Raw genomic sequence first — 11,507 nt, 5'->3', positions numbered from 1 at the left:
GGGGAAGGCTAATAAGGCAAGGGATTACACTATGAATGGTAGGGCCCTAGAAAGTACTGAAGATCAGAAGGACCTCAGTGTGCATATCCACAAATCCCTGAAAGTAGCAGGGCAAGTGGATATGGTGGTTAAGAAGGCATATGGGTTACTTGCCTATATTAGCCGAGGCGTAGAATACAAGAGCAGGGAGGTTATGCTAGAACTGTATAAAACGCTTGTTAGGCCACAACTGGAGTACTGTGTGCAGTTCTGGTCACCACACTATAGGAAGGATGTGATAAAAGCAAAATATTGAAGGATGTGATTGCACTGAAGAGACTGCAGAGGAGATTTACCAGGATGTTACCTGGGCTAGAGGGTCTGAGCTATGAGGAAAGATTGGATAGGCTGGTGTTGTTTTCCTTGGAGCAGTGAAGGTTGAGAGGGGATCTGATATAGGTGTATAAGATTATGAAGTGCATAGATAGGGGAGATAGGAAGGCACTTTTTCCATTAGTAGAGGGCCCAATAACCAGGGGGCATAGACATAAGGTAAGAGGTAGAAGGCTAAGAGGGGAGCTGAGGAGAAATTTTCTCACCCAGAGGTGAGAATTTTCTCACCTGTGAAATAGGTTTTTTGGTTGTGTTAAAAGTAAAAGGGGAAAGTTGTTTTCTGTAGTTCACAGTAAAAGTTGCCTACAAAATTGTGCTTGTAGTCTGGTTGTTACAATAAAAGTTTTAAAGCATGAAATCTTGTCATGTCATGCTTTCAGCTGGAGGTTCTAATTTATTTTTAAAAGTTAATGGTCTCTACAGAAATAAGAACACATTTCCTGTCTGTCTTCTCTAGCCTATGTTGGCTCCCCAATGCCTCAAACTTAAAATTCTCATCTTTGCATGTGACTCCCTTCATGACCTCCCTTCCTCCACCACCTACCCCCACACCCTTCTCTCGCTCAACAACTTGTTCTGTGTTCTCCAGAGCTCTCCATTCTTCTGACTCTGATAGCTTGTACTTAAGGAACATAGCAACTGGATTAGGCCATTCAGCCTGTCAAACCTCTTCCACCATTCAATCGTACCTTGACTGTTATGTGTCTACTTAATTTATCTTTCATTGTTCCATAATCACCTGATAGCACCTGATAGTCACCTGACCAATAAAAAATTATCAATTTCAGTCTTGAAAATTTCAATTGATGTAACATCCAAACAGTTTTGGGGAATCAGCTCCAGATTCTCACTACCCTTTACTTGAAAAAGTGCTTCCTGATTTCACTCAGAAATGGCCTCGCTCTAATTTTAAGATTATGCCCCCTGATCTGGATTCTACTAATTGAAAATATAGTTTCTATCCACTTGTCACATCTTGTGTCCTCTGAATCCGGCCTCTCACCAATTACCAACCATGGCCCAAGACTGTCTCCAAGTCTTTGCGCTTTCATTTTTGTCAATAAGGCCTGGTGCAGAATCCTATCAAATGCCTTCTGGAAATTCATACAGATAACATCCATAGATACTCCATTACAATGTTTAGTGCCTCAAAAAAAATTAAACTAGATTAGTCAGACATGTGCTACCCTTCAAAAATTCATGCTGACTCTCCTTCATCAGTTTACATTTGTCCAAGACCTCAGTTACTCTTACCCCTTACGGCAAATTCCTGTAACTTCCCCATAACTGATGCTAGACTGGATAGGTCTGTCATCACATATTGGGCTGGATTTTATATTCCCGTATTCCATGATCTGGCCCCCCACCCCCACCAACACCCAGCTAAAATCAGGCAGGGGTTGAGTCCAGATTATTTGTGATTTGGGTGCAGATTATTTGCGGGTCAAATCCAGATTATTGGAGGATCCTTTATGAGTCTCTTATGGATCATTGGTGGATTATTGTGGGCCAGGTCTGGATTATTTATGGTTCTTTTAGTAGGCCGGTCTGGATTATTTAGGCATTATTTGCAGATTATTTTATTGGTCAGTTCCATTTCATTTGCCAGTTAGTTAAGGATTTTTTGTGGATCAGATCTGGATTATTTGCCGGCCAGGCCCGGATTTTTTGCGGGTGGACTCTGGGTTATTTGTAGGTTCTTTTGCAGGTCGGGTCCAGTTTATTTGCGTATTCTTGTGCGAGTCAGGTCTGGATTATTTGCGGGTCGGGTCCAGATTATTTGCGGGTCGGGTCCAGATTATTTGTGAGTTCATTTACAGATCGGGTCCGGGTTACTTGCAGTTCAACTCTGGATTATTTGCAGGTCGGGTCTGGATTATTTGCGGGTTAATCGCGGTTTGAGTCTGGATTATTTGCGAGTCGGGACCGGGTTATTTGAGGGTCTGGTCCGTGTTATTTGTGTCTTCATTTGCGGGTCAGGTCCGGATTATGTGCGATTTATCTGCGGCTCCGGTCCGGGTTATCTGCGGGTCGAGTGCGGGAGCTGTGCCAGCCGGGTGGGGGCGCTGTTTGCGGCTCCCTCCCTCCCTCCCTCGCGCGGTGGCGGGCGGGCGGTTTAATGATGGCGGAGGACAGCGAGTCGGCGGCCAGTCAACAGAGTCTGGAGCTGGACGATCACGACACCTGCGGCATCGACGGAGACAACGAGGAGGAAAATGAACAAACGCACAGGTAGCGACCGGGAGGGGAGCGGCGCGGCCCGGCCCGGCCCGGTGCAGCCCCCGCCACCAACGCCCCCCTAGCTGGGCAGAGGGATGATCTCTGCTTGAGGGGGTGGCAGGGCCTGGCCGGCAGCAAGCCGGGGTTATTGGGGGAGAGGGAACTCCTTAATCCAGGCCTGGGGGCGAAGCGGTGAGAGTCACCAGGCCAAAGCTGCGAGTGAGGATCACCGGGGCAGCGCTGGAGCCTGCAGCCCAGGCAGGGGGCCGAGCCCCTGGACCAGGCAGGCTCACAGGGAAACGTGGAGAGGGCTGGAAGGGGTCTCGGACCCTATATTATTCAGTAGACGGGGGTGGGGAGTCATTGCCTGTGGGTTGACCTTTTGAGCCTAGCAGGTTTGACAGCTAAATTGTATAGCTAGGTCAATCACCTACCCCTTAGATGGGTACATCAGGAGGAGAGTCAATTCCCTGCACTGTGCAAGATTGGTAGGCAAATCACAAGGAATTGACCCCCTGCACCGTGTACCCTTGGCAAGTAAATGGGGATTGGTACCTGTCTGAGGATTGAAACCCTGGGCTGTGTATATTGGCAGGTACAATCCCCTGTAGGTTTGGCAAGTAAAGGTGGAGGGGATGATGCTTGGTGGAGTGGGGATGCTTGGTGGAGTGAGGTCAGGGGATCAAGCCCTTGCACTTGCACAGTTTCTCTGAAAGCTTGCAAGGAAAGAACATTAATATAGCTTTTCTTATCAAGGCGGTAGTGTAAATACACCTTCCTCTTCTGTCGCAGCCTCTGCCTCTAGTCTGCTGTTCGTATCATGAAAGTGATCATGAGGCAAACTAACTGGGATGTAACTAGAAGTTGACCCCACAAATGCAGATGATGTTGCCAAAGGGCAAGCAGATGAGGAGGTGGAAGGGGTCAAGAACAGATCCTTGAGAGGTAACTCAAGAGGTATCAGTGCAGACTCTGGAAGAGAAGCTACTGCTGGAGATGCTCTGGTTATGATAGGTGAAGAGTGCATCCAAACGAGGGATGTTTCCATTGAGCTAAGATGTGGAAGAAGATAGCAGATCCCAGTTAGATACTGTCATTGGAATCACTGTATCTGGTACTGCTCTACCAAAATATATTTAGATTTACAACAGCAACAATTTATAATTGCATTGTATTAGCTATCATTTGAATTGTATTAGTAGAAATATTACTTTTTCATTTTGTACAGAACTTGAGTAATGCTGAAAATAGAGACATGCTATCTAAGCTTTTCTTGCACTCATCAGGATAGCACACAAGAAATTACGAAACTGTAATGGGGGAACAAAAATTTATACTGCATGAGAAGAGAGTGCTGATTGGTTGGCAAGTGGACTCTGATTGGTGGAGGTGTTGCCATGGAAAATGCAGCATGGAGTAGTTAGCTGCCCAGCTTTGTTCAAATTCAAAACTGGGCAAGTTGACTCTGGCCAAGGCATCGCTCTAGGCAATGAACCAGGGAATGACTGTTCCCTAATCTTTTGTTTAGATGAAAAAGGTGCAAAGTATGCACATGTTCTTTTTGTCTGCAAAGGATAGTGCCCTGTGTATGAATATATGTGGCTTCTAGCATGTGTAAGTACTGTGAGCCTGATTGACGATCTTTAATTGGTTGTCTGTGTAATTCTTAGTACAATCAGGATTGTTTAGCAAGTGTTGACCAATCGCGGAAACACATCTAATGTTGGACATTATATTTTGAGTTTTGCAGGCACAGGCTGGTTGGGTACAATCAGTACTTTGCCTTTTGTGAACAACTAAAGGGACGTGCTGTTTGATACAATCCGCCAAGCAAACGACTAAAGAGACGTGCTGTTTGATACAATCCGCTAATTGTTGGGGCGGACGGCCTATATACCTGGCTTCACTCCGACATTGAAAATCATGGGGTGAGCTGATATGGAGTGGGAGGGTGGGAAGGGCCGTGCTGGAGTGCGGGTGGTGATGGGGGAGGGGGTGTTCCGGGTGGTTATGCAGGTAATAATGGGCATGGGGGGGAACTGAGGCGTGGACGGGCATGGGGGATTAGAGGGGAAAGGGGTTCAGAGGCAGGAGTCTGCAGAGTCAATGGAAGACTTTTGGGGGGATACTCAGGGTATTGGTGATAGGACGGGATGGTGATGGTTAAAGGGGGCAGTGGGAACCGGTAGGGTGGGAGGATGAGGCACCAGGATGGCGGGTGAAGGCACGCTGAGGGTTGTTGGAGGGGATGTGGAAGATGATGTGGATTCTGGGGGTCAGCAGGATGAGGGGGCATATCAATTTTAACAGGGGAATTATATCTTCAGGAAGGTAGGGGACTTCTATATTTATTTGCATGAGATGGAAGGTGATGGTGGGCAGATTAATTGTAACACCTGGGGTGGTCAATGGTTATGGTGGGTGTGGGTGATGGGGGGAGTGGAAAAGGTATTAGACTCCCTTTCAAATGTTACTTGCACCATGGCTGCTTGTAACTGTGTAGGGCCTCACGGTGGAGATCTTGAGATGCTACATGGGAGCTGGGTCATCAGGGGTGGGGAGATGCAGATCAACTCAATTGTAGAACTGAAGGGGAACCCCAGCATGTAGCACTGACAATGCTAGTATTACAACCAGGATGGGAAGAGCGCGCAGTTGATCTTGCCCCACTACTGCACAGGCCGTACCATTAGTTTATAAGTTTCATTTACTCACCAACGTGGCCAATTGTTTACCTTCACTACTGACACCCAGAATAAAAGAGAATTTAACCAGGCTTCTTTCCATAAACAGCAAACTTATTAGTTTATTATAAAAGCAATCTTAACTAACAGAAAGGCAGAGCTTATCAACATACAGTATGGAATATGAAATTATACTAAATACTCTTTTGAGATGCCCTAGGCATCTCTCTCTCTCTCTCACTCTCTTACACACACACGCACACACACACAAAAACTGTGGAATATAAATAAAAAAGGTGGAATTCGGCCAAAGGTTAAAAGTCAATGGTTCAAAGGCAAAGGATAGATGACGGAGTTCTTGAAATGGCATCTGTGTTTTACGGTTGATGTCTCAGCACTGATCCGTGAAACAGTCAATGACTCTGGCAGTGCTTTTCAAACAGATTAATGGAACACTCGAGGGTACTCTAAGCTGCTCTACATTCTGTATGTATGTACACTTCTGGCTGTGGACTGCCTCTGGACTGCAAAAAGGCTACTGTCTTCCTTCTCAAGCAATTGGTCCTTCTCTTCTCAAAGCAAAACCAAACCTCACTTTTTAAATTACAGTCTTCCAGGCATGGCTTTTTTTCCAGAGCCATAAAACCCTTGAGACCCCCCCCCCCCCACCTTTTGTACAGAGTGCCCCAGGGTCAAGAGGTTGACAGTTTTTTTTCAACTGCTCAATTACCCTTTTTTGTAAAAGGATGCTTTTCCCAGAAATAGCATTCGGAATCCTGCATTAACCCTTTAAGGGATGGTGTCTTTTAAAACACAAATTCTTCCAGAATGTCCTAAGTCTTTGTTCATGACACTTCCTGCCTTGGAGAAATGAAACACCATATTTATATGCATTTCATTACAGAGTGTAATAAAACATAAACAAAAAATACTAAAAAACACACTCTCATCCATTCACTTTTTATACAAAGCTATCATTTTGGCCTTTAGCAAATTTAAGGCAAAGTTAAATTCTAAACAAAGTGCCAGAAATTACATTGTTTTTCCCTGCAATGTGGACAATCTGGTATGTCACTGGCCTTTCTGTGCCCAATTCATCATCTTGTAACAGCTACCCTCAGGTCACTAGCATCAATTGCTACTTTGAAGGGTTTAGTGAAAGTTGGAGCAGTTAACACTTGTTCATTGATCAAAATTGCTTTCAGTCTTTCAAAAGATGTTTTGCACTCTCTCGTCCACACTACCTTGGCTTTCTTTTCTAACAAATCCGTCAGGGGAACAGCTGTAGTACTGAAATTTGGTACAAATTTTCGGTAAAACCCACACATCCCCAAAATCCTCATGATCTCCTGTATAGTTTTAGGGGCAGGGAACTCCACCAATGCCTGTTTTTTTTTGCTGTTCTTGGCAGCACTTGTACTTGCCCGACCTCATGCTCTAGATAAGTTGCTCGAACTTTTGTGAATCCACTTTTGGCAAAGTTTATTACCAAATCAGCTGACTGTAGTTTTTTAAGCAGGGCTTCTGGCTGTTTCAAGTGATGTTTCCAAGTGTCACTATATATCAGTACATCATCAAGATAAACCACACAGTTAGGAACACCAGCCACCACTTGGCTCATTAGCCTCTGAAAAGTTGCTGGGGTGGCTTTTGGTCTGAACATCATCACTCAGCATTGGAAAAGACTGTCTGGCATGACAACGGCTCATATTTCTTTAGCTCGGGGTGTTAAAGGAACCTGCCAATATCCCGTTAACAAATCTATTTTGGTAAGAAACAGCACTGGCAACTCTGTCAATACATTAATACATTGGATAGGAATCTGCTTTTGTTACCGCAACGACCTTTCTGTAGTCTATACAGAATCTAGTTGAACCATCTGGTTTAGGCACAAACACAACAAGGGAACTCCAGCTGCTTTGGCTGGGTTCAATGAGGTGATTTTCTAACATGTACTGGATCTTTGCTTTCACCTGAGCCTGTTTCTCTGGCCCTAAGCAAGAAGGATGCTGTTTCACAGGAGGGGGGATTCCCCTACATCCACATCATGTATGGCTAAGGTTGTACATCCTGGCTTCTGCCTACAGATCTCTTTAGATTCTGTAAGTAACCTCACTAGTTCCTCTCGTTGTCCTGCCTCTAAGTATGAAATATGGTGTCTAACTGTCCTAAAATTTCAGTGTTCGCTAACCGGATAGTAGGAGGTTCAATTTGGGAACTTTCCAAGTCTCCTTCTGCCTCACTCTCACTGTCTCTTCCATCCTCCACTGTGTTTACTACTTGACATACCTGCTCCTTTTTATCCTCCCTACAATGGCATTGTTTCAAAATATTGATATGACACAGCTGATTCTTTTTCCTACGATCTGGTTTGTCTATCCAACAATTTATTTTACCAACCCACTTAACTACCTTGCATGAACCACTGAAACCGTGCTTTCAGAGGTTCCCCCTGTAAAGGCAATAACACTAACACTTCATCCCCTGGTTGTGATGTTCGGGTCATAGCTTGCTTATCAGCCCATTCTTTCATCTTTGTTTGAGAAACTTTAAGATGTTCTTGAGCCACTTTGCAGGCCTCTGTAAACCGTTCCTAGAACACGGACATGTAATCTAACATAGAGGATTTTCTTGGATTCATTTCAGAGGACCTCTTATCTCATGTCCATAAATTAATTCAGAAAGGCTAAAATCAAATTCATTTGGTGGATCTAGGGTAGCAAATAAAAGAAAATCCAGTCCTTTGTTCCAATCACGGGGATGTTCATGACAATATGCTTTAATCATTGTTTTTGAGAGTTTGATGGTACCTCTCTAAAGCTCCCTGTGTCTGTGGGTGATATACTGTGGACTTTGACTGTTTTATACCCAAACTACTCATTATGTTTTGAAAAATTTTAGACATAAAATTGGAACCTTGATCTGACTGGATCTCCACCGGTTATCCATATTGAGTAAAAAAATTGGGTTAACCTCTCTACTATTACTTTAGCTGCAATTATTCTTAATGGGATGGCCTGTAGAACTCGAGTTGTCATATCCATAATAGTAAGGATATACTGGTGTTCTGCTTTTTTCTTTTGGCAACGGTCCCATACAGTGTACTAACACTCTACTAAACGGCTCCTCAAAACCTAGTAGGGGAATTAAGGGTGCCAGTTTGATTGTATGTTGTAGTTTCCCCACACTCTGGCACAAATGCATGTTTTGCAAAACTGCACCATGTCCTTATGAAGACCTCACCAGTAAAACTGTTTATCCGCTCTTGAATTTTCCGTATCCCTATATGCCCTTTCATTGGAATTTCATGTGCTATCCATAATATTTCTTTGCGATATTTAGGCGGTACGATTACTTGATGAACAACCATCCACTCTTCATCTGCAGGTCTGCGAGCAGATCTCCACTTCCTCATTAGAATTCCATTTTTATTATAATAACATTCTGGAACTTCCTCAGTTTCAGCTTGGGCTGATTCTGCTACGTTACTGAACTCCAGATCAACTTGCATTGCCTCAACTAAAGAAGATTTATTCAACATCTCTTTTGGATTATCTAAGTCTTTAAAGAAAGTTTCAGCTAGCCAAGTATCTGTCTGAGGTATCACTTTAACTTCCGATGATGGACTTTGCTTCAGCCATTGCACACAAAGGGAAAATTTCCCAGAACCTTTTTCTCTAACTGTTCAGTTTCTTTAACCTCACTTGAGCTTTCTGTAATTATGGGAGAAGCTACTGCCTTCACTCTGGCTGAATCGTTTCCCAAGAGTAAATCAATTCCTTCTACGGGTAATTTCTAAACAATCCCTACCATCACTGTCCCAGATATTAGGTCACACTCTGAGTGCGCCTGGTACAAAGGTATGGGCATATACTCCCCACCAATACCATTTATTAAAACTTTGGCATTTAATATGCTTTCTGGTAGATAAGTTATGCCTTTCCCCAGCAAAATTGTTTGAGTGGCTCCCATGTCTCTTAATATGATTATAGATTTAGCTGTCTCATTTAAGGGATAAGGAGTTACTTTTCCTCTTAATAAGAATTCTTCATGGCTCTCATATTTCATTCACCTCTCCTGAATTCACAGCAGTGTTTATCCTTGGTTTCACAGCTGTAGTTAACACTACAACTTGATCTGTTGTATTTTCAGTCAGGGCCTGTTCCCTGAATCACCCTTACGTACCCCAATAAGTCCCATGGATTTCCTGCACAACTTCCAGAAATCTGCACGAATATGTCCTACTTTGTTGCAATGGAAAAACTTAGGCCTCCGAATATCACTTCCACCTTCAGCACCTTCCTTTCTAGTCTGAGGAGTTGATTCTGGGGAATTCCCAACTGCTCCTTCTCTTCCCTGGCTACTTGCCTTCCTGTCACCTTCCCACCTTCTATCCTTCTCGGGTTTGCGGGCGTGACAGAAAAAGGGTTTAGATTTATGGATCAGCTCATAACTGTCAGCCATCTCCGCTGCCTGTCTAGCTGTTGCAACCCTCTGGTCTCCAACATGTGTTCTAACTACTGGAGAGAGTGAATTTTTAAATTCTTCTAGGAGAATTATTTCCCTAAGTGCCTCATGTGTTATCTCTACCTTTAATGCCCATTTCCCACAGTCAAAATGACTTTGCTTTCCCCTCTCAAATTCAATATAGGTCTGCCCAGGCTGTTTCCTTACATTTCAAAATTTCTGCCTGTACGTCTCAGCGACCAACACACTTGCACTAAGAATAGCCTATGTTACTGCACCATACTCCATTGAAAAGTCTTCTATAAGTGATGCATAAACGTCATGAGCTCGACCCACCAGAGCAATGTCCGGACTTGTTTTGGCACTTCATTTGCTTAGCCATCTTTTCAAAAGAAATAAAGAATGCCTCTACATCCCTTTCCTCAAACTTTGGGAGGGCTTTTGCAAATTTAAACATCTCCCCACTGGGCTTTGGGTTGGAAGTGTTTTTTTCATCATCAGAACCTTCCTCAGCATCTGAGGCCTCTCCTAATTTCAGCCTTCTAAGCCAGTATTCCCTTTCTCATTCCTGCTCCCTTTCCTCCATTGCTAACTTCTCTCTCTGGAGGTCAACTTTTTGCATTTCAAATTCCCTTTCTCTTTTCTTTTCTAATTCAAACTTTTTCTCTTTTTTGCCTCCAATTCAAGTTTCTTTCAATTGCAACTGAATCTTAGCCAATTCAATTGACTCACCCCCTGGAGAACGTGGTGTCTCTGGGATCCCTTCCACTTTCAAGTGCCGCCCTATAACCTCAGCTATTGTCTGCCTTCCTCGCCCCTAAGGTTAATTCTAACTCCAACTTATCCATCAATTCCATTATCTTAGTCTTGGTTACTTTATGTAAACCAGTCGGTTAAATCTTATATCTCTAGAAAAGTCTTTGCAACTTCCAAAGCCATTTTGGTTTACTAATGTATAAGAAACCTGGCATTTGTCCTTTTATCATTTTTTACCGATTATTATTATTCCATGTCCAATCACCTGTTGTCCATGTTTCAAATCATGCAAAAGCTCCCAATCTATGTTATGACTGGGATGGGAGGAGTGTGCAGTAGATCTAGCCCCACTACTCCACAGGCCCTAATATTAGTTTAAAAGTTTCATGTACTCAGCAATGTGGCCAATTGTTTACCTTCATTACTGGTACCCAGAATAAAAGAGACTTTAACCAGGCATCTTTCAATAAATAACAAACTTATTAGTTTATTATAAAACCAATCTTGTCGAATAGAAAGGTAAAACTTATCAACCTAGAGTATGGAATATGAAATTATTACTAATTATTCTTTTGAGGTACCCTAGGGGTGTCTCTCACACAAAAACAATGAAATAAAAATAGAAATGGAGGAATTCGGCCAAAGGTTAAAAGTCAATGGTTCAAAGGCAAAGGAGAAACGGTGGAGTTCATGAAATGGCGTCCGGTTATATGGCTGGTCTCTCAGCACTGATCCGCGAAACAATCAGTGACTCTGGCACGGCTTTTCAGGCAGACTCATCGAATACTCGAGGGTACTCCATTGCAGCATGTAGAGCATCTCGGGAGCAGTTTATATTCACTTCCGATTGTGGACTGGCTCTGGACTGCAAAAGGCTGCTGCCTTCCTTCTCTAGCAGTTGGTTTTGCTTTGAGAAGAGAAGGAACCAAAACCAAAGCCCACTTTTTCAAACACAGCCTTCCAGGCATGGTATTTTTTCAGAGCCATGACCCTCTTTGTACACAAGGC

The 11,507-nt window shown here is 43.5% G+C and overlaps 1 protein-coding gene across 3 annotated transcripts in view; it reads left to right on the top strand.

Annotated features, from left to right (window-relative positions):
* Window positions 1-2,439: 2,439 nt before the first annotated feature.
* The window catches only part of nmt2 (N-myristoyltransferase 2), a 55,323-nt gene continuing 46,255 nt past the window's right edge, over window positions 2,440-11,507 (top strand). For 2 of the 3 annotated variants that reach the window (XM_078538435.1, XM_078538433.1), the window contains exon 1: window positions 2,473-2,604. In XM_078538435.1, coding sequence (XP_078394561.1) covers window positions 2,492-2,604 — 113 coding nt within the window. In that variant the 5' untranslated portion in view covers window positions 2,473-2,491. Of the gene's footprint in view, window positions 2,605-11,507 lie in introns of all 3 variants that reach the window. The other variant, XM_078538434.1, reaches the window with a different exon arrangement.

This window comes from Cetorhinus maximus, chromosome 3 (assembly GCF_964194155.1).
Source record: "Cetorhinus maximus chromosome 3, sCetMax3.hap1.1, whole genome shotgun sequence".
In the NCBI taxonomy this organism is placed as follows: domain Eukaryota; kingdom Metazoa; phylum Chordata; class Chondrichthyes; order Lamniformes; family Cetorhinidae; genus Cetorhinus; species Cetorhinus maximus.
This window is presented reverse-complemented; position numbering and strand designations above follow the sequence as displayed.